This window comes from Chiloscyllium plagiosum, unplaced genomic scaffold (genome assembly GCF_037043375.1).
Source record: "Chiloscyllium plagiosum isolate Xiang-an unplaced genomic scaffold, Cpla_swu_hap1 HiC_scaffold_10, whole genome shotgun sequence".
Classification (NCBI taxonomy): Eukaryota; Metazoa; Chordata; class Chondrichthyes; order Orectolobiformes; family Hemiscylliidae; genus Chiloscyllium; species Chiloscyllium plagiosum.
The window spans coordinates 31865844-31889251 of NW_028270148.1; the positions used below are offsets into that span (position 1 = coordinate 31865844).

Genomic DNA, 23408 nt, shown 5'->3' on the forward strand with positions numbered 1-23408 from the left:
TTTATGTTGTTTGGCAGCAATTAGCCCTGTGCTGTCTTCTTCCTCCAAAGTGTTTAGAAAGACGGCTTTATTATTACTACTACTACTACTACTGAGTAACAGTAGTAACTTTTACTTAGAAAGTTCACAGAAAGTTACCTTTTTGATAAAGTTTGAGAATTACCTCCAGCTATGTTTTATCCTCTTTTGCTGCATTATAGTCAATATTAATCACAGAAACTGGCACAGGTTATGAACTGAGTAAATCTTGCATAAATTTGCACAATTCTCACTACTTCCTAGTTAACATGGAAGTGAACTTCTAACAGTCAATGTGTTAACATGCAATTAATCTCTTTGATGGAATATCACAAGATTGTCCCACCAATTTTGAGTTTTCATAACTGATAGAATAATTAAAGGGCAGTTATAAATTCACTTGAAGAAGCCTCATTGGCTCTAAATTTCCATGTGGTCTTGGAAAATCATTACAAAATGTGGATGATTTCCTGGTTAAGCCATTTAGACCATTTTATCAATTGAATATTCCAGGAGATTGTCTGTTTCTGGAATAGTAGGTCAGAGACACCAGGGTGAAAGGAGAGCTGGTGAGGTGTCATTGAAATATTGAACAGGATTTTCAGACCCCTGGAATGGAGGGAATGGAATTTGGTGAGGTTCGCAAACTTCCAGCACCAGCTGGCATATTGTTCATTCCCTTTCCCAACACCAGTCTTTTTGCTGAAAGTTTGGATTCAGGGCCGGAAGAGAGCTACTTGAACCCACCAGATGGGGAGCTATTTAGGCTCGTTGTTATAACAGTAATTAAAGGATGTCTCCAGTTTCCCAAATCAGTGGGCACAGTTTAAATGGAGGCCCTAGGATCTTGCAGCATAGTGGTAGTATCACTATGAGTGGGGCAAAAGAAAGGGTTCAAGTTCTGCTCTGTGAGAATCCTGAAGAGTGACTGTGACCTTGGGGACCAATTAGGGATGAGACAAAGTCTCAAATTCTGCTTTCCTCCCTGCAGAGAAAAATGTATGGTCTTTGCTTTCTGAACACAATCCTAATTATTACTTAGGTGTGCTAGCATTTTAAGGTTCAAATCAGAATATTAGCTTGGAAGCCAGCTGCATGATTGAAATGACTGAATGACTGGTTCAATCTTGGTCATTGTAACGATTTCTGGCAGAAGAAATGCTCCCTGCCGTGTTGAAAGTCAGGAGCAATATTTAGAATGGAAAAATAATCTCCATGCTTTGTCTCCCTATATCAGCAAGTTGAAAGTAAAATTCTGAAAAACCATTTTACACTGCTCCGAAGAACTGTTACTATTTAACATTGTAACAACATAGCAAAGAGTCAGCATAGTATCAATGATAATCTAATTATATTTTTCTTACAGAACTGTCTAAATCACACCCTATTCAAAAGACCCATCCTTGTCCTGTCTTGCAAGCTACCAAACCTAAGTCAACATGTCCTTGCCAAATTGTTTGACATATTTCAAACCCAAGCTCATCTTTCTTGTCGTTCTACCAAGGACAGTAGTAGACAATTCAGCACCCCATTCTATTACATCATGCCTGATTTGTATTCCCAAATTCTTAGCTTTATATACATCTATAGCCGTCCCTAACACAAATCTGTCTAACTCAATTTCCTGGTTCCTAGCAAGAGTCTTACTGGACTGGAAAGTTAACTGTGTTCCTCTCTCCACAATTACAGAGTTTCTACAGTACTTTCCATATTTGTTTCAGATTAAGATGACATCCTCCCAAATACAGAACAAATTAATAGAGGCATAGACTTCTAAAGCCCAGAAAAAGGCCCTCAGCCTGTTGAATCTGTTGCCTTCAAAAATAGCATCTATTTTAATCCCAGTTTTTAGCACTTAGCCCAAAGGCATGTACGTCTTAGCATCACAATTGTACATCTAAATACTTCTTAAAATGTTACGAGGGGTTCTGCCTCCATTACTCTTACAGGCAGTGATTTTTAGATTCCCACCACCTTCTGAGTGATTTTTCCCCCCAAATCCCCTTAACATTCTGACCTTTACTTTAAATTTTTGCCCCCTGGACATTGATCAAGGGGAATGATTCCTTGCTGTCTACCTCGTTTATGCTCCCTTATAATTTTATACATCTCAATCATGTCCCCGCTGAGTCTTCAAGGAAAATAACCCCAGTCTATCTAATGTCACTTCATAACTGAAACTCTTCGGGCAGGTAGCATCCTGGTAAATCTCCGTAGCACCCTCTCCAATGTAATCACATTCCTCCCCTATGTGGATTCCAGAACTGCACACATTACTCTAGCTGTAATCTAACAAGCTTTTTATATAGCTCCAGCACATCCTCCCTGCTCTTAAACTTTATGCCTCAGCTCATGAAGACAAGCAACCCATATGCCTTCTTAAGCACTTTATCTATCTGTCCCACTACCATAACACCACATACACCAAGATTCCTCTGATCCTCAGTGTTACTCAGAGTCCATCACGCATTCCCATGTCTTGTTTGTTCTGCCCAAGTACATGGCCTCACGCTTATCTGGATTGAATGCCATTTGCCACTGACTAGCACATCTGACTAGCCTGTCTTTATCCTCCTCTAATGTAAGGCTAACCTCCTTACTATTTACCAACCCACCAATTTTCATATCTTCTGTCAATCTACTGATCAAATTTCTTACATTCGAATCTAAATTGATTATATATACCACCCAACACTGATCCCTGCTTCCAGTCAGAAAAACACCGCTCAACCATCACCCTCTGCTTCCTGCCGCACAGCCAACTCTGTATACAACTAACCAAATTTCCTTGCATCCCAATGCTTCGCTATCAGTCTCCCATGCACGCCCTTATCAAAGGTCCCGTTGAAATGCAAGTAGACAGGTCGAACGCATTGCCCTCGTCTATAGTCCCAGTCACCTCCGAAAACTTCAATCAATTTGGTCAGACATGACCTCCCCTTAAAAAAATGAATTGCGCTAAGAAATGTTCGTCTGCCTCTGGATAGACACCGACCTATATTGAACCAGAATATTACTGCTCACTATTTCATAGGGAAAACTTTCAGTCCATTAGTTTTGAAGGAAGGTGAGTAAATACATTCACCACGTTCTGCACAAAACTTTACGCGCAGCGAGGAACTCTCACGCTGTCGGTCATGGCCGTGCACGAGACATGTGAAAGCCGCGTTTGGCGAGCGCGCGCTCCCTCCAGGTGCCTGGAGCGGGGGGGGGGGGGGGGGGGTGCGCGCGTGTGCGCGTCCCCGCGGCCCACCAGCGGCAGCACACGCTTGTGGTGGGAGGCGAGATACCTGGAGCTGGCCAAGCCGGCTGAGAAGCAGCGCAATAAAGACCCTCTTCCCCAGAAAATAAACACACGCGCACACACATGGCTTCAACTATTTATCTGCTCCTCTTGATAAGTTGTAACATTGTGTGCTATTCTTGTGTTCAAACTTACCACTGTCCCAGCATCTGCCACTGCTCCACTCAGTTTGTCAGATGCACCCAGGAGACAGCTGCCCGGGTTCCACTTGAGATTTTACGCACCTATTTCAATCTGTAAGTATTATCTTTCTTTTGCGATTCCACATTTTCTTCCAGTGGGACGAATGTCTTTTACTGTTATAAAATTCCGATTTTGCTTTAAGGGTCGTCAGTGAATGGTTTTAATTAGAAGATCTGAATTATTCACAAACTGTACAAATATGCAAACTAATAATAGATGTATATCAAAGTCGGGTTTTACAATTTTTAACTTTTAGTAATGTGGGGAAGACAAACTTCTAACTATAAACTGTAAACGTAAAGTATTAACAGTATACATCGCATTCTGTTTTAAATCTGAATTAACGCATAATTTGCGTCAAGACTTGGGTATGTTTTTTTGTAGGAGCCTTTCTAGTGTCACAGTAATAAATCAAAGCACTTTCTTGGCAGAGATTGACGATGATTTTCTGACTTCCTGAAAATTACATAAAGATTTAGTTACAATTGTCACAACTTACTCACTGTTTTCCAAAAATATCCTTGACTCTTACTTACTGGTCTCCTCTCCCACCCAACACCCCGCCAATCAGTTTTACTAACAGGACATAACATAAGTTACTCAGTGGTGTTTGCTGTTCCATTCTTGACAAATCAATAGAATAGTGGACTAACAGAACCACTTGTATAGCTTTCTGCTAAGGATAAATAAGTTGTTATTTTGGAACAGAAGGAAAATCAGTTGCCTGATCTTATGAACTTAACCAACTAAATTCATTAGATATTGTGTGTGAATCTAATTCATACAGGATTTAAGCCAATTTTCCAATTAAATTTAGTTATTTAAAACATCTCTATCAAGTCCTAGCTTAATCATTTCTTCACCAGTCACTGTGATTTTTCAGATGTACTGTTAACAGGTCAAGCTTCCCTGGCCAGTACAAACCTCCATAATGTAACTACAACATATCTATTGAATTTGCATTGGTTTGACATTGTCTTTTTGTTTTTGTACTGTATGTCCCCAAATGTAAAACCTAGTATTGTTTTTCAACTTCATCAACTTGTCCGCAAAGTTTTAAAAACATGTGCACCTGATACTTCAAGACACTTCTTTGATCACCTGGAGTATATCTCCTTCTAATTATAGACTCATAGAGTTATCCAGAACAAAAACAGACCCTGTGGTTCAACTTATCTGCACTGACCAAGTATCCCAATCTGACCTTGTGTCATTTGCCAGCACTTGGCCCATATTCCTCTAAACACTTCCTTTTCATATACCCATCCAGATGCCTTTTAAATGTTGTAATTGTACCCACCTACGTTACTTTCTCTGGCAGCTCCATACACACACCACCCTCTGCATGAAAATGTTACCCCTCAGGACCTTATTAAATCTTTCTCCTCTTACCTTAAACCTATGCCTTCTCGTTTCACATTCCCCCACCTCAGGAAAAATATTTTGGCTATTCATCCTATCTGTGCCCCTCATGATTTTAAAAACCTCTATAAGTTCATCCCTTAGCCTGTCTTCCCAAAAATGTATTACATTGCATCTTGGTGCACTAAATTTTATTCAATATCCATATGCCTGATTTATTAATCCTGTTCTTCTTAAATAGGTTACAATCATATATTGGGGTAAAAATTAGTAACAAAAACAACATGTTTGGCAGCATCTGTAAAGAGAAATCAGAATTAATGTTTCAGGGCTGGTGACCCTTCCTCAGAAATTTGTAATAATAACTATAATCCAGATGTAAAGGAGTGAAATGAATAGTGAATCTCCTGTGGTTTTGTGTTTGATTGATTGTTTTGGGTAACAAGAATTGTTGATGCAGAACTTTTCTTCTGTAGATTAAAATGTGTGGAGGTGTGAATAATTGGTTAGAATTGTGAATTGTTTGTATAAGCAGTAGATATCATGAGACAATTGCCTTTTAGTTCCAAGCTTTTATATGCTATAGTTGGAATACATAATTTAGTAACTAGTTAAATGCTAGCGAAATTAAATAGCTCCTGCTAAAATTTGGAGGTTTATTGGGACTTCAGATTTCATTTGATCTTGATAGACCAGATCTTATAAGAGGTGCCATTTCTTCTTCCTTTATTTATTTTATAGAATAGGAAAACCACCAAATCAAGAAGGTAGACCAAAGTAACCTCTTAATATGCTACAAATTAGCATCTAATATGAATACAGAGGAACAATAGTTATGTTACTGGATTAGTAATTCAGATGCATGGACAAATGATCTGAAGACGAATTAAAATCTGATCAGTGGCTTGGGAATTCAAATGCAGTTAATAAAATGAACCTGGAATTTAAGAAAATATAGTAATGATTAATGTAAATATGAAATTATCAGATTGACCACATTCTTTAATGCCCTTTAAGGGAAGGAATTTTCCTACCCTTTCCTATATCTGAGTTCACACCCACAGCAATGTGGTTGACTCTTGTGTCATGGCCTAATAAGCAACCATGAACCTCTTAAAAGAAAACCTAGCATTGACCAGGTACTGATTTGAAAAGGATAAAAGCTTATGCTGCCCCAGTCATGCTTATAAAGTCCTTGTGACTGGCAGAGATGTACTTATGCCAAAATTAGGAGAACTGATCAGTCTATCAACAGCCTTACTGAATCATATCTTCTAACCAACATCCATGTCTACTGCATCTATGGATATGTAGAGTGCCACCAGCAGGACAGAGCCACTAGAGGTGGTGACACCATGGTGTAGATTCTGGATCAGTGGTGCTGGAAGAGCACAGCAATTCAGGCAGCAACCAACGAGCAGCGAAATCGACGTTTCGGGCAAAAGCCCTTCATCAGGAATAAAGGCAGAGAACCTGAAGCATGGAGAGATATGCTGTGCCCACAGCTCCTGCCTCACCTCTATCCAAGGCCCTAAAGGAGCCTTCCACATCTATCAAAGTTTTACCTGCACATCCACCAATATCATTTATTGTATCCGTTGCTCCCAATGCGGTCTCCTCTACATTGGGGAGACTGGACGCCTCCTAGCAGAGCGTTTTAGGGAACATCTCCGAGACACCCGCACCAATCAACCAAACCGCCTCGTGGCCCAACATTTCAACTCCCCCTCCCACTCTGCCGAGGACATGGAGATCCTGGGCCTCCTTCACCACCGCTCCCACACCACCAGACGCCTGGAGGAAGAACGCCTCATCTTCCGCCTCGGAACACTTCAACCCCAGGGCATCAATGTGGACTTCAACAGCTTCCTCATTTCCCCTTCCCCCACCTCATCCTAGTTTCAAACTTCCAGCTCCGCACTGTCGCCTTGACTTGTCCGGACTTGTCCGACCTGCCTAGCTCCTTTTCCACTATCCACTTCACCCTCTCCTCCCTCACCTATCACCTTCATCTCCTCCCCACTCACCCATTGTACTCTATGCTACTCTCTCCCCACCCCCACCCTCCCCTAGCTTATCTCTCCACGCTTCAGGCTCTCTGCCTTTATTCCTGATGAAGGGCTTTTGCCTGAAACGTCGATTTCGCTGCTCCTTGGATGCTGCCTGAACTGCTGTGCTCTTCCAGCACCACTGATCCAGAATCTGGTTTCCAGCATCTGCAGTCATTGTTTTTACACCATGGTGTAGAGCTGAGTGATAGTGGTCCAGAACATTCTCAATATTGACTCCATATTTCTTGAATATCATATTAGGTCAAACATGAAAAAGGAAACTGATTGCTAATTATCAGCAATCTCCTTGCCTCAGCTGATGAATCAGTGCTCCTCCATGTCAAACGCCATTTGGAAGATTTAGTGAAGATAGCAAGGGCACAGGGTGAAGGACCTCAACATCCATTAACAAGAGTAACTCAGTAGCTGCACTACTGAACAAGATAGATAAGTCCTCTAGGACAAACTGTTGAGCTGGGCTTGTGGCAAAGAGTGAGAAAATCAGTAATACTTTAAAACCTACATGGCTTTGACCTTACCAATCTGCCTCTTACAAATTCACAAGGTGCTAGGCCCCATTAGTGACAGCACTGTTGCGTTTCAGCACATTATCAAAACTCATTATCTAGAATATTCTTCAATCTACCACTACCTCCAAGTCAGATAAGCATAGAAGAGCCCAGGAGCAGCACCGAGCATCCTAAAAAATGTGGTGTCAACCTGGTATAGACATTTGTTTGCTAAGGAGAGAAAGCAGGATGTCAAAGCTCAGAAATCACACATTCAATGGATCAAACCAAAATTTTGCCAAATCCAGTTGAAGATGATGTTGGACAATTAAATAATGAATGGATGAAGTAGGGTCTGCAAGCATCTCTATCCTGCATGATGTAGAGCCCAGCATGTATATGGTAGGTTCTTTACTCAGAGAGTGGTGGGGACATGGAATGCGCTGCCTGTGGGAGTGGCAGAGTCAGAATCATTGGTGACCTTTAAGCAGCAATTGGATAGGTAATGGATAGGTGCTTAAGCTAGGACAAATGTTCGGCACAACATTGTGGGCCGAAGGACTTGTTCTGTGCTGTATTGTTCTATGTTCTATGAAAGGATAATGCTGAAGTATTTGTGACCATCTTCAAAATATCATGTTGATCTATTTCATCCTCATGTTCAAATCGCCAGCACAATAGAATCACTCTTCAGCCAATTTGATTCACTACGTACAATGCTGAAAATGTTTTGCTGGAAAAGCACAGCAGGTCAGACAGCATCCAAGGAGCAGGAGAATCAACATTTCGGGCATGAGCCCTTCTTCAGGAATCTGTAGAGGGAGGAAGAGAGCTTCTTCAAGGAAGGCATCCTTGTAAGAGGATTCGCAGTAGGTTAAAATCTTCTAGGAGAAAGTGAGGACTGCAGATGCTGGAGATCAGAGCTGAAAATGTGTTGCTGGAAAAGCGCAGCAGGTCAGGCAGCATCCAAGGAGCAGGAGAATCAACGTTTTGGGCATGAGCCCTTCTTCAGGCTCACTACATACAATACCAAGAAATGACCAGATGTAGCAAAGACAATGGACCCCAAATAACAGCACTAAAGATTTGTGCACCAGAACACCAGATTTGTGCACCTCAAGCTCAAGCTGTTCCAGTACATCTACAGCATAGCATCTACTCAAGAGGTGGAATACTGTCCTGCTATGCCCTGTCCACAAATTGCCATACAATGCAATCCATGAACCTACCCTAGATTATCAGCAAAATGATTGAAAATCTATTGACAGTCCAATTAAATAACAAATAATCACCTACAACTTGCTTACTGATGCTGAGTTTGGGTGCTGCCAAAACCACTCACTTTCTGACATCATTGTAATTTTGGTCCAAAATTTGGAAAAAAAGTTGAACTTCAGAGGGGAGATGAGATGAGAGTCACTGTTCTTGACATCAAGGACATATTTGATTGAGTTTGGTATGAAGGACCTGTGTAAAATTGAAGTCATTGAATAGGTGAGGGAAGCACCACTGATTGGAATTATTTCTGACACAAAGAAATATGGTTGAGCTTATTGAAGTCCAATCATTGTTGCCCAGTATATTATGCAAGAATCCCTTGGAGTAGTGTCCTATGCTTAATAATTTTCAATCACTGACCAAGATCAGAGGTAGGTAGGGATGTTTGCTGATGGTTGCATAATATTCAGCAATGTTCAGAAAGCTATCAAGTATATAGGAACAACAACACCATTAAGTTTCCCTTCCATCTGGACAAAATTCTTGCATACCAATATAGTACCATTTCTTCTTTGTGGTTGAGTCGAAATCCTTGAACTCCTTATCTAGCAGCATTGTGGGAGGAACTTGACCACAGGACTTGCAGCAGTTCAAGAAGGTCACTTGTAACTGCCTTCCAGCTTTGTCCTGGTTATATAAAGCTTCTTGACAGATATTGGTGTTGCTCACTACTATGGTCACAGGCATATGATGTGACTCTGAGAATTCTTCCAGGCAAGTGGAGCACATTCTATCACATTGCTGACTTGTTCCAGAAGGTGACTCCTCATCATCCTCTCAAGACATTAGTGATTGGCAATAATTATAGATATTTAGACCTGTTGGCAAACAAAAATTATACCAACATATTAAGCATAGCAGATACTCAAATTCTCATTCTGCTTGCTAATGGATCAGACATTGCACGGGGAATATGATTATCAAAAATGATTTCAGGAAGAACTGTTTCGGAACATTCACTGACATGTCGTTCACAGTACACAACATTTTAGAAAGGAACATTTATCGTGTCTTTCATTTTAATGTCATGTTTTTACCTGTCAAAAGCTTTTCCATTAAGAGATCTACATGTTTTCATCAGCAGGAAAACTTATTAGTTAATTCAGAGCTGATCATCACTGTTGTAGCAACTAGTTGAGCCTAACAAAATTTCAGTATCCCTTAAATTCCTCTTGTAGATTCAGTCACAATAGCATTCATTTTGGCGTGCCGTGAGTTTTTCTGGGTTGATATTTATGATTGCTATATGCTGGCCCTATTTGTAATTACATGTACTTCCATTCCTTTTAAAATGACAAACTTTAAAGAGACACCAGGAAGATTCTGTTACCTAAAGTAAAAGCCTGTCCGGAGAGCAGAGGTGATCAACATGGATCTGAGCATGATTTCAAGAAAAGAAACTTGGGTACAATATATTTATGAGTGATATTTATGATGTGTAATTTATTGTTTCCAATTTGCTCACTCCCATATTAGGTTTAACATGATTGAGGACTTGCAATTTTTGAAGAGATTTGAATTTTCTTTTTTCCAGATTTCCCTGACTCTTCCACCGATGTCATAGCAATAAGTGAGAGAACATCTGAAAATTTAATGCTGTTTAAGCCTAATGTTCCTGTTATAATATCTGTGCACATACAAGTCTTTTAAAGGAACATATTACTAAAATACAATTAAGCTGAAAGTTGTGATGATTGGATTGTAAATCTGCTTTGTTTTTCATTCACTGCAGTTTTATTTTGAAGCTGTAGCACCAATGTGTATAATGTACATATAATTAACATATTATTTTTCTGATGTCACCAACTTCTTGGTCCCCAACCACCTGCATGATGTGAGATTCTCTCTCTGACACAGTCATTGATGAATTTCAATTTCCTTCACGGCAAGTTCACTCATGGCCACTAATTTCAATTCCCAGGTTGATCATGTATTCAGGCTGAACCTGTACAAACAGGTACTGATGTCAATTTCAGGTTCCATGTTCTATGTACTATCCGCATCAAGTGTTCCCACTTCACTAATATTACCCCCTTCTCTCCTTATCTGAGTCCCTAGGTTGCTGAAATCATAGCCAGGCTTTTGTAATGTGCCTTTCACTGTGTTCTTTTTTGATCCTTAATTCTCCCCACAAAACTTTACATGTCAATAATGCCAGCTGGCTTTACCCTGACCTGGACTAAGTTATATGTGCCTTTAGTGATCTACACTTGCAATCAGAACACCTCAACCTAAAATCCCTCCAAGAATGTACCTCACCCTATCTTTAAGTCTTTATTTTATAACCTTGCATAAACTTTGATCTTGCAAAGCATCTGCATCTGATCCCTTCTAGTGCATTTGTTTTCCTTCATGTCATTCTCTAGAACTTCCTCTCTTTACATTCTCCTAAGCCCCTTTTACATTCCATACTCACCTTCTCAAAGCTCACCCTTGTAATCAGTCTTTTGATCTCCTGATTTCTCTGTCATTCATTGACCAATTTCCCTCATTGATGTGTCTTACAATGAACTTTATACTAAAAGAACCTTTGAAATAGTACATGTTAATCACCTACACATGGACACACATGAATGCGATGACTTACTAAGACATCATTTGCTGCATTTTGGACCATGCATTATCCCCACCAAACATTTGCTCCACTATTCTTGGTTGTGAAGGCTTAATTTTGTGCCCTACAAAGGAGAAGACATTTTGAATATAGTTTATAATTGGTACAAGGAAGAAGAGTTTCGGGGAAAACCAATAAATGCAGGCACAGTGACATCAGCTCCGAATTCAATTCATAAAATACTTTTCCTAATTTCCGGGTAGATATCAGTAATTCATTTGGCAACAGCACTGTGTAGAACTTGGCATTGGTAGTAGTTTGGGGGGTAGTTAGGGTGATTTCCAAGTAATTTGAACAGCTGTTCCATTTTCTGTCACAATTGCAGTTTTCCAGTTTTTCAGCAAATTACAATCTTTTAAGATTAGATTAGATTACTTACCGTATTGTTGAAGAGAAGAGTGTGAAACGGACTGATTAGATTAGATTAGATTAGATTACTTACAGTGTGGAAACAGGCCCTTCGGCCCAACAAGTCCACACCGACCCGCCGAAGCGTAACCCACCCATACCCCTATATTTACCCCTTTTACCTAACACTACGGGCAATTTAGCATGGCCAATTCACCTGACTTGCACATCTTTGGACTGTGGGAGGAAACCGGAGCCCCCGGAGGAAACCCACGCAGACACGGGGAGAACGTGCAAACTCCACACAGTCAGTCGCCTGAGTCGGGAATTGAACCCGGGTCTCTGGCGCTGCGAGGCAGCAGTGCTAACCACTGTGCCACCGTGCCGCCCACAAAGATCTGCTACTTGCTGAAAATTGCGGCCCAGTCCAAGTATGTTTTAGACCCAGCTCTCCTCCGTGTCAATAACCTGTTCAGATTAATACGAGGAACCTTCATCACAAAATCTGTGTTGCCTGGTTTGGACCAAAACATCTTCAGTCAATTTTTAAAATTACTTTGCTGACTGGGGATGTTTTTGGAAAAGTTGGCAGTTGTTCTTAAGTAGGTGGCAGTAGGGTGGTTGCAATGTTTTGTTATAACTAGTTGAGTTGCTAGGCCATTCGAAGGGAAGTAATATGTCAACCATGTTAGTGTCTTACTGAAGCCAGCTAGGTTGGTGCAGCAGATTTCCTTCCCGAACAGTGAATGGGTTTGTTTGATAATTTGACAGCTTCATCAGTTAAATCAAATGTCCCACATCCCTCAGTTGAGTTCAGAGATGGTAGTTGGTGGGGAGGGCATGGACATGAAGGGGGGTTGCCAAGTGATTTGGTAGAAGGTTGAGGGACAGAGATCACATTGCATTCTCACCTCCCTCTGATTAAGTCTATGTGGGAAGGCTTGCAGTTGCCAATGGATGCCCTTAATTTGACTCTAGGAACATTATCTGGCAATCCAATCTGGCTATTGGGTTTGTCCATGGCCTTCTGGAGAATGGGGCATCCCTTATTCTTAGGCAGTCTCTGTCGGATCAAAGAGCACAGCATTGGGAAGGGAAGACTGTGGAAGCCCACAGGGATGCATGCATTTGCTTGTGACCTACTCTCTGTGACCTCTGTCTTGTCTCCCTTATCCCACTCTAAAAGATTCATTGTCAATTGTCTACGGAGAGTTGATTGCAAGCCCTGATTCCTAGCAACACTGCCAGTGCTAGAGCACGACAGCAATTAAGTGACCAGGAATGCTGGGATATCCAGTGGCAAGAGGTCATCATAGATCAGAGATTGGGTCAGTGAGGAAGTGCCATCAGACTTTAGAGTGGACGTCAGATCTCTCCACCCCAATAACTCACATTAAGTTTTTATAATTTATTTGTTCATGCTTTGGATGTGGGTGGGGTGTTGCTGGCTACAGCTGCACTTATTGTTTCCCCTAAGTGCCTTGGAAAGGGGCTAGTGAGCTGCCTCCTTAACCTGCTATGGTCCATGTTGTATACACAGTATTGGTAGGTAGAGATATCCAGAATCATAAAACCATAGCAAAATTACAGCACAGAAAGAGGGCATTCAATCCATTGTGCCTGTGCCACCTGAATAAACTAGCCATCCATTCTAAACCCACTTTCTAGCAGCTCTGTAGCCTTGTAGGTCACAGAACCTCAGGTGCACATCCAGGTTTATTTTAAATGGTTTGAAGGCTTTTGCCTCATCCTTAAAAGTGGACAGTGAATTCCAGACATTTATCAGCATCTGAGTGAAACAGTTTTCCTCATGTCTCCTCTAGTCCATCTACCAGTCACCTTAAATCTCTGCCATGTGGTAATTAATCTCTCTGCCAGGGGAAGCAGGTCCTACCTGTCCACTTTATCTCTTAATAAATCAATCTTCAGACTCTTCTTTTCTAAGGAAAGCAATCCTAGTCTATCCATTTTTTTCTGATAGCTGCAATATTTAAGCTTTGGCAACATTTTTGTAACTTGTAAATTTATCTGCTTTCGAACCTGCAACAGTGAATGAACAGCAATATAATTCCAAGTTGGGATTGCATGGGGCATGGATTGGAACATGCAGGTGATGCTGTTCCCATGCATCTGCTAGCCTCCCCTTTCTAGTTGGTAGATGTCTTGGGTTTGGAAGGTACTGTCCATGGAACCTTGTTGAGTCACTATACTGCATCTTTTTAAAAAGATATTCATGTGACATAGGCATGGCTAACTGGGCCAGCATTTATTGCCCACCTCTTGAGAAGGTGGTGGTGAGTTGCCTTCATGTACCATTCTAATCCATGTGCTATCGGTAGACCCACACTGCCTTTAGGGAGTAATTTCCAGGATTTTGACCCGTATCACTGAAGTAATGACTATATATGTCCAGCCCAGATGGTGAGTGGCTCAGAGAGGAATGTGCAGGTGGTGGTATTCCCATATATCTGCTGCACTTTTGCTTTGAGGTGGTGGTGGTTATGGGTTTAGAGATTGCTGCCTAAAGAGCCTTAGTGAATGGTAAAGCCACTGTACATCCATGGTACAGGAATGAATGGCTAAGTTGGTAGCTAGAGGGCTAATCAAGCATCCTGTTTTACCTAATACAATTAGGTCATGGAAATAAAGGATAACTCTGGAACCTATAGACTTTGATCTCCCAGTTGCATGTGGCCTAATGTCATTAAGACTTACCTCATTGCACAGTAGCTTTTCTTAAATGTAATCCTTTGCTATACATCTTCACCTACATTTTTTCACTGTATCCCTTTGAACTATTAACATTTAACTCTTGAGTCTCACCTCCCCTCCTCAAGGTCCTTTCACCTGACGCATTAATCTCACTGTCCTTTGCATTGGATAAATGGCACATATGTGTTCCCTTATGATTATCGTGGAAGATGATACCATTCGTAACATCACAAAACAGCTGGTTCCAGGGGGCTGTGACAATTGCGCTGACCTGAAGATAACATTCAAATTAGGACCAGAAGTAAGCCACTCAGCTCCTCAAGCCTGCTCTTCTATTGAATAAAAGCATGGCTGATCTGATCGTAACCTCAACTCCAGATTTCTATTGTTGCTTATTGCTTTAGTTAAGCAGGAAAGAGGAAGCAGGAATCAATCTATCTTCATTTTATAGTTCAATACAAACCCCAGTCTGCTTCTTAACCAACTCCCCTCACTTGGAAAAGACTTTTTTTTAATATTTGGAAGTGCTCTTAGACAAACAAATAATTTTTCCCACCACCAAATAAACTCTGCCTATTTTCACCTATCAGCCACCGTCATTAAATCATGCAAAGCTAGTTAAAGGCAGTGCAGACCATTAAAGCTGAGGGAGAGGGAGGGAGAGAGGGGGGTACTAAATCAAAATGGAAAAATAATCCCTTTTTAAAATCTAATTTCAGAAATGATCTTACACACAGCTGAACTTTTTATTTCTATCACCAAATCTCCTGTGTTTTTATTCATCTAATTAACTACTACCAATTAATCATTTATATATATGTGTGTGTGTGTGTGTGTCAATAAATCATATTTATATGCAACGCTCATTAAGAGCAAAGCAGACCATCAAAGATGAGGAAGAGAGGAAAGGCTAAATCAAGATGGAAAAATTATATTGTTTAATAAGCATCAACAGCTTTTTTTGTGTGTCTCTAAGAGCATATTCTGGTTCATTGTAAAAAGAACCATAATTTACAACTCATTTCCCTTTTTTTCAAAATAGCAAACAAAAATTAATAAACACATATTTGCAGACAAAAGTGTACTTCAAACATATATTTCACATTTCCAAGGTTTATGTCATGAGGCATCCTTCTTTGAGGGCTCCCTTTCTTTAGATCCTTTTGATAAAACAGTCCAAAAATTGATGACTTTATCCACCCTTCTCAGTTTCAATAGTTCTTTCCTATTTGACATTTGCTTTAGACTTGCTATATCTATGACTTTTCTCATTTGCACTCTTTGTAGAAGGGATTAATGATCTATTATATCATTCTATATCTGTGATCCCTTCATATAACATTTTTTCCAAGATTTTGGATAAATAGAAAGCCATGTCCGCTGCATCAACAAATAGAGGGGTTTTAGTATGTTCTTCACTACCTCATGTTCTTCTGGTTTCCTAGGCAGAAGGGTAACTTTTCTCATTATCTCCCATGAAGGATATTATGAACTGCACTGAAAAATACATCACCAAGGTTGGCATGCAGGGCACTATTAAGATGGTTATTTTCATATTTTTGTAATCACCCAAAATTAGGAATTTCAGTGTACAATTTCCTATTTTTAATTTTTAAAAATGTTTTGTTTGCCCTTAAGATAAGTTCTATCATATCAAAGCTTGTTTCAAGTCTCATATACATGCCTGACCAATCGACAAGGCCTTGCAACTGGCCTTTTTTAAATCTTTGAAGATCAGTTGTATCTTTATGTTCAGGCGTGGCATGATCAATCATGATGGGATTGGCACTTTCCAAATAAAATTGTTAATGTAAAGTCACATCTGACTCATCATGATTTATCTCCATACTAATGTATTTAACAGTACCAAAGGCTGATTATCAATTTTAAATTCCTACCTGATTTGATTAATAACATTCTTTTCAAATTCATTCGTGCTATTTCCGCTCTTGAATTCAGCTCATTTGTTGATGTTTAGACTGAAGCTGTAATTAGATCAGGAGCTGAGTGGCCCTTGTGGAATCCCAATTGAGCATTAGTGATCAAATTATTGTTGATTAAGAGTCACTTAATGGTACAATTCATTATCCTTTCTGTCACTTTTGTGGATGATCAAGAGTAGACTGATAGGATGGTAATTAGCCTGGTTGGTTTTGACCATTTTTTTTTTGGTGAGGACATGCCTAGACAATGTTTCTATTTGTTGCATAGCTGCCAGTGTTGTAGCTATACAGGAACAGCTTGGTTTAAGGAACAGCTAGTTTTGGTGCAGAAGTCTTCAGAACTACTGTCAGAATGTTTTCAGGGCACATGGCCTTTGCAATATCCAGTTCCTTCAGCTGTTTCTTGATATCATGTAGAGTGAGTTGAATTATTTGAAACTTGCTATCTGATATATTCTAGACCTCGAGAGGAGACAGAGATGGATCGTCCACTTGGCACCACTGGCTGAAGATAGTTGTGGTACTTCGGTCTTGTCTTTTGCACTGATGCACTTTTAGGGTTGTTTGTGGACCCTCCTTCTCTACCTCTTAGTTGTTTAATTTTGCATCACCACTCACAATTAGATGTGGCAGTACTGCAGAGTTTAGATTTGATCCATTGTTTGCAGGATCACTTAGCACTCTCACATGCTGCTTTGCTGTTTGGCACATGAGTAGTGTTATAGCTTCAGTAGGCTGACTTCTTATTTTTAGTTGAAACTTTATTGCTGGAACAGCACAGCAGGTCAGGCAGCATCCAGGGAACAGGAGATTCGACGTTTCGGGCACAGGCCCTTCTTCAGGAATGAGCAGAGAGTGTTCAGCAGGAGAAGATAAAAGGTAGGGAGGAGGGACTTGGAGGAGGGGCGTTGGAAATGTGATAGGTGGAAAGAGGTCAAGGTGAGGGTGATAGGTCGGAGTAGGATGGAGGCGGAGAGGTCAAGAAGAAGACTGCAGGTCAGGAAGGCGGTGCCGGGCTGGAGGGATTCGGCTGAGACAAGGTGGGGGGAGGGGGGATGAAGAAACTGGTGAAGTCCAAGTTCATCCCCTGTGGTTGGAGGGTTCCCAGTCGGAAGATAAGACGCTCCTCCTCCGACCGTCGCGTTGTTGTGGTTTGGCGGTGGATGAGTCCAATGACCTGCATATCCTCGGTGGAGTGGGAGGGGGAGTTGAAATGCTGTGCTACAGGGTGGTTGGGTTGGTTCGTCCGGGTGGCCCAGAGGTGCTCTCTGAATCGCTCCGCAAGTAGGCGGCCTGTCTCCCCAATATAGAGGAGGCCACACCGGCTGCAGCGGATGCAGTAGATGATGTGGGTGGAGGTGCAGGTGAATCTGTGGCGGATATGGAAGTTTCCTTTGGGGCCTTGGAGAGAAGTGAGGGGGGAGGTGTGGGCGCAAGTGTTGCACCTCCTGCGGTTGCAAGGGAAGGTGCCGGGAGTGGAGGTTGGGTCGGTGGGGGGTGTGGATCTGACAAGGGAGTCACGGAGGGAGTGGTCTCTACGGAAAGCTGATAGGGGAGGGGAGGGAAATATATCCTTGGTGCTGGGGTCTGTTTGGAGGTGGCGGAAGTGACGGCGGATGATGCGCTGTACATGGAGATTGGTGGGGTGGTAGGTGAGACGAAGGAATTGGGAGAATGGGATGGCGTTTTTACAGGGGGCAGGATGGGAGGAGGTGTAGTCCAGGTAGCTGTGGGAGTCGGTTGGTTTGTAGTAGATGTCCGTGTTGATTCGGTCGCCTGAGATAGAAACAGAAAGGTCTAGGAAGGGGAGGGAGGACCACCGACGTGGTCGACGGTGCCCTCCACCGCATCTCCTCCACTTCCCGCTCCTCCGCCCTTGAGCCCCGCCCCTCCAACCGCCACCAGGACAGAACCCCACTGGTCCTCACCTACCACCCCACCAATCTCCATGTACAGCGCATCATCCGCCGTCACTTCCGCCACCTCCAAACAGACCCCAGCACCAAGGATATATTTCCCTCCCCTCCCCTATCAGCTTTCCGTAGAGACCACTCCCTCCGCGACTCCCTTGTCAGATCCACACCCCCCACCGACCCAACCTCCACTCCCGGCACCTTCCCTTGCAACTGCAGGAGGTGCAACACTTGCGCCCACACCTCCCCCCTCACTTCTCTCCAAGGCCCCAAAGGAAACTTCCATATCCGCCACAGATTCACCTGCACCTCCACCCACATCATCTACTGCATCCGCTGCAGCCGGTGTGGCCTCCTCTATATTGGGGAGACAGGCCGCCTACTTGCGGAGCGATTCAGAGAGCACCTCTGGGCCACCCGGACGAACCAACCCAACCACCCTGTAGCACAGCATTTCAACTCCCCCTCCCACTCCACCGAGGATATGCAGGTCATTGGACTCATCCACCGCCAAACCACAACAACGCGACGGTCGGAGGAGGAGCGTCTTATCTTCCGACTGGGAACCCTCCAACCACAGGGGATGAACTTGGACTTCACCAGTTTCTTCATCCCCCCCTCCCCCCACCTTGTCTCAGCCGAATCCCTCCAGCCCGGCACCGCCTTCCTGACCTGCAGTCTTCTTCTTGACCTCTCCGCCTCCATCCTACTCCGACCTATCACCCTCACCTTGACCTCTTTCCACCTATCACATTTCCAACGCCCCTCCTCCAAGTCCCTCCTCCCTACCTTTTATCTTCTCCTGCTGAACACTCTCTGCTCATTCCTGAAGAAGGGCCTGTGCCCGAAACGTCGAATCTCCTGTTCCCTGGATGCTGCCTGACCTGCTGTGCTGTTCCAGCAATAAAGTTTCAACTTTGATCTCCAGCATCTGCAGACCTCACTTTCTCCTTCTTATTTTTAGGTAAGCCTGGTGCTGCTCCTGGCATGCTGTCCTGCAGTTTTCCTTGAACCAGAGTTGATCCCGAGGCTTGATGGGCAATGTTAGAGTGAGGAATATGTTGGGCCAAGAGTTTACAGGTTGTAGCTGAATATAATTCTAATGCTGCTGAGGGCAATTTCAGCTGTGTTGTCAGCACTCCTATTTTCATTCCTGAAGAAGGGCTTATGCCCGAAACGTCGATTCTCCTGTTCCCTGGATGCTGCCTGACCTGCTGCGCTTTTCCGGCAACAAATTTCCGAATCTGTTTATTCAGTTTATTATTTTACCTACCAGTTTTGAAGATTTCAAATTAAGATTTTTCTTGAGGAAGAAATAAATTATAGTTATTTTCACTTGCTCTTAACTCTAATTTTTCTCATGTGTAGCAAAAAATAACAATATATTCTGGCAATTTTAATGTCTTGGCAGAATCAAGAAGGTATGTTGTGACAGTCAAATATCTCATTTTGTATATGTTAGCACTCAAAGCAAACAATGGGTGGAATTGTTCTCACTCGCTGAACATTTTGTGGTAGATATTTTATAATCAACCTGTTCAGTGATGCTATATCATGCTGCTGGAGCAAGTGGGACTTGAACTTGGGTCTCCTGTTTTAGAGGTAGGGACACTAAAAACACTGTTCCACAAGCACCCTCAGCACTTCGGGTATGCAAGTAAATGAGCCTGTAGCAGCTGCCTCCAGATTTTCTGAAAAAAACACTTCCATTACATTGAACATTACAAACTTAGTTATTTGGAAAGGAAGTAGTTGCCAAGATTACCATTTTTCTCACCCATTAGTGTTGAATTTGTGTTATCAAAATTTGACTAAAGCGAAACAAACACATTTTAAATATGTTTCTTGGAAAGAAAGTATGACTGTGTTATTCCATTAGTCCATTCGGACTTGAACCCTAGCTATAGTGGTGAATACTATGTGCCTAAACTGGATATAAATCAGCCATGAATTTATAAAGAAATGTTATAAATCATGATACATGGGCTGAGACGTGGCAGATGGAGTTTAATTCAGATAAATGTGAGGTGCTGCATTTTGGGAAAGCAAATCTTAACAGGATTTAAACACTTAATGCTAAGGTCCTGGGGAGTGTTGCTGAACAAAGAGACCTTGGAATGCAGGTTCATAGCTCCTTGAAAGTGGAGTTGCAGGTAGATAGGATAGTGAAGAAGCCGTTTGGTGTACTTTCCTTTATTGGTCAGAGTATTGAGTACAGGAGTTGGGAGGTCATGTTGCGGCTGTACAGGACATTGGTTAGGCCACTGTTGGAATATTGTGTGCAATTCTGGTCTCCTTCCTATCAGAAATATGTTGTGAAACTTGAAAGGGTTCAGAAAAGATTTACAAGGATGTTGCCAGGGTTAGAGGGTTTGAGCTACAGGGAGAGGCTGAACAGGCTGGGGCTGTTTTCCCTGGAGCGTCGGAGGCTGAGGGATGACCTTATAGAGGTTTACAAAATTATGAGGGGGCATGGATAGGATAAATAGACAAAGTCTTTTCCCTGGGGTTGGGGAATCCAGAACTAGAGGGCATAGGTTTAGGGTGAGAGGGGAAAGATATATAAGAGACCTAAGGGGCAACTTTTTCATGCAGAGGGTGGTACGTGTATGGAATGAGCTGCCAGAAGATGTGTGGAGGCTGGTACAATTGCAACATTTAAGAGGCATTTTGATGGGTATATGAATAGGAAGGGTTTGGAGGGATATGAGCCGGGCGCTGGCAGGTGGGTCTAGATTGGGTTGGGATATCTGGTTGGCATGGACGGGTTGGACCGAAGGGTTTGTTTCCATGCTGTACATCTCTATGACTCTATGACAAAGTGATCAGTTTGAGTGATTACTCTCATCAAAATAAAAAGTGATCAGACTCAGAGACACTCTTCACTAACATCAAATGTATTGCTGAAATTAGCAGAAAATGTAAAGGTTCAGGCCTAAACAAAATCTGCCTGCAAATTCCCATTTGCCCGCTAATCCGGCTGGAGTTGATAATGAGAGTCTTTTGCACTCGCATGGATGCTCAGATTGCACTGGAAGCTGTACAGGTGCTGCATTTAAATTACCTGATCTCATGTTGAAATTTTCTGGCCTCATGCTCCAGAAAGGAGTTAACAGTGACTTCAATGTGATTAATACACATTACATCAATAATATTTGAAAAAGTAGATAAAAGGTGGGGAAATTAAATCATTAGGATGACACTGATTGAAGTTGGTGGTTCTTTGTCAACTATGAAGAAGCAATTTGTTCAATTCTCATTAATTGAAAAATCTGTCACATCCATTTGTTGAGATGTCTGATCACTTGCTTATGAACAGACATGTTTAAGGTGAAGGCTGTGAGACAGGTTGATAAAGAAAGCTTTTTTTCAGAATGGGTAAAGATAGCCAGAAGTTTAGATAATTGGCTTTGCTAAGACTGCACGATCAGAAATGATGAAAATGGGACAACAACCTAAAGTCCAATAAGTTTCCCCATGAATTAATACATAGTTAAAATTGCAGGGCAGAACCTTGTGACCTCCACTGTGGTGAGTTTGCCAGCACTGCCTGAATGAAGGCCAGAGGAAGCCTTGCAAGATAGAGCCTTGCCATGCTTGAGTGGGCAATTATACCCAATCATGGCCTCATCCCACTGGTAGTAAGGCTGCAACAGGTGAAGATTTCATCTTGAAGAAATTATGACAAGTAAAACAATGCATGTTTGCTTGCAGCCACTGGAGGATGGGAGTGGGATAAGAACATTGTTCAAAGTTACTGAGTGGGACGAGGGCAGGGGCAATCCAGCATCAGCAAGAGGATCCTGCTGGGAGTCAATCCCCCAGATCTTTGCTGCCAAACCCTTCCCCTATGACCCTAATCCTGTCTTTACCTACCAATGTCTGGATGCTTCCTCAATGTGAGGCCTCAGATGAGTGGAGTAACAACTGGAAGCAATGCTGATTAACCAATGGTTTTTAATTGGCAAGTCCATCTGGGACTCACTGTTCCTGAGGGAACACCCACCAAGTACCTGAATGGCACAAAATATGGCCACCTTCTCACAAAAGAGTGGCACAGGCTTTTGCTGGCTCTCCTTCAGGCTAATGAGATCCCTATTGTCTCAATTAGATTCCATCAATTGTGCCCATTCTGCATTCAAACAAAATAAACAGAAAATTGTCCTGTTTTCATTAATATAACTTCCAGTCTGCACAGTCACCTTACAGTAAGATAAAGCAACTTATCAATTTATCTGTCCTTATCGTGCTGCAAGTTTGGATAGATTACTGAAGTGCAAGTGAGAAAGACAAATATTTTGTTGAGGTACATCACTACTACACAAGCAAAGTACACACGTAAGGCGGGGAGAATCAATAGGTAAGAAACTTCTCACTGCACATTTTAGGGACTGATATTTGGGGTGGCATGGTGGCTCAGTAATTAGTGCTGCTACCTCACAGCACCAGGGACCCAGGTTAAATTCCAGCCATGGGTGACTGTATGCAGTTTGCACATTCTCCCCATGTCTGTGTTGGGGGTGCTCTGGTTTCCTTCCACAGTCCAAAGATGTGCAGATTAGGTAAATTGGCCATTGCTAAATTGCCAATGGTGTTAGGTACATTAGTCAGAGGGAAATGGATCTCTTTGGAGAGTCGGTCTGGACTTATTGGGCTGAAGGGCCTGTTTCCACACTGTAGGGAATCTAATCTAATATCTCAGTGCTCTATCTTGCACATTATTTTACTTTTATTACAATTATTACAAGAGGCATAGAATATTAAAGTAGAAATATTTTGCAGAATTGTGCAGTGGCATTGGTAAGACCCCATTTGGTGTACTGTGTGCAGCTTTGGCCATCTTATTTAAGAAATGACATAATTGCATTAGAACCTGTTTGGAGAAAGTTCAATTGGCTGACTCCTGGGATGACGTGGTAATCTAATGAGGAAAAGTTAGGCAGGTTGCATGTGTATCTATTGGAATAAGAGGAATGAAATGTGATTCAAGTCTCTTTTCTCCTTTAAGACCCTCTTTACCATCAATGCTTTTGACCAATTTATACCCATGCTCCCAATGTATCATTTATTGGCTGTATTAATCTTTGTCTATTTATGCTTCTCTGAAGCCTCTTATATGATGTTGTAAAAAGATGCTATGATGACCCTTGGTAGCTTTGAAAAGAGAGGATGA

General features: G+C 42.0%; 1 protein-coding gene across 1 annotated transcript in view; it reads left to right on the plus strand.

Moving 5' to 3' along the window:
* Positions 1 to 3385: 3385 nt before the first annotated feature.
* Positions 3386 to 23408, plus strand: part of LOC122553174 (lutropin-choriogonadotropic hormone receptor-like) — a 111154-nt gene continuing 91131 nt past the window's right edge. Inside the window, exon 1 of the mRNA XM_087990964.1 lies at positions 3386 to 3558. Coding sequence (XP_087847090.1) covers positions 3386 to 3558 — 173 coding nt within the window. The remainder of the gene's footprint in view (positions 3559 to 23408) is intronic.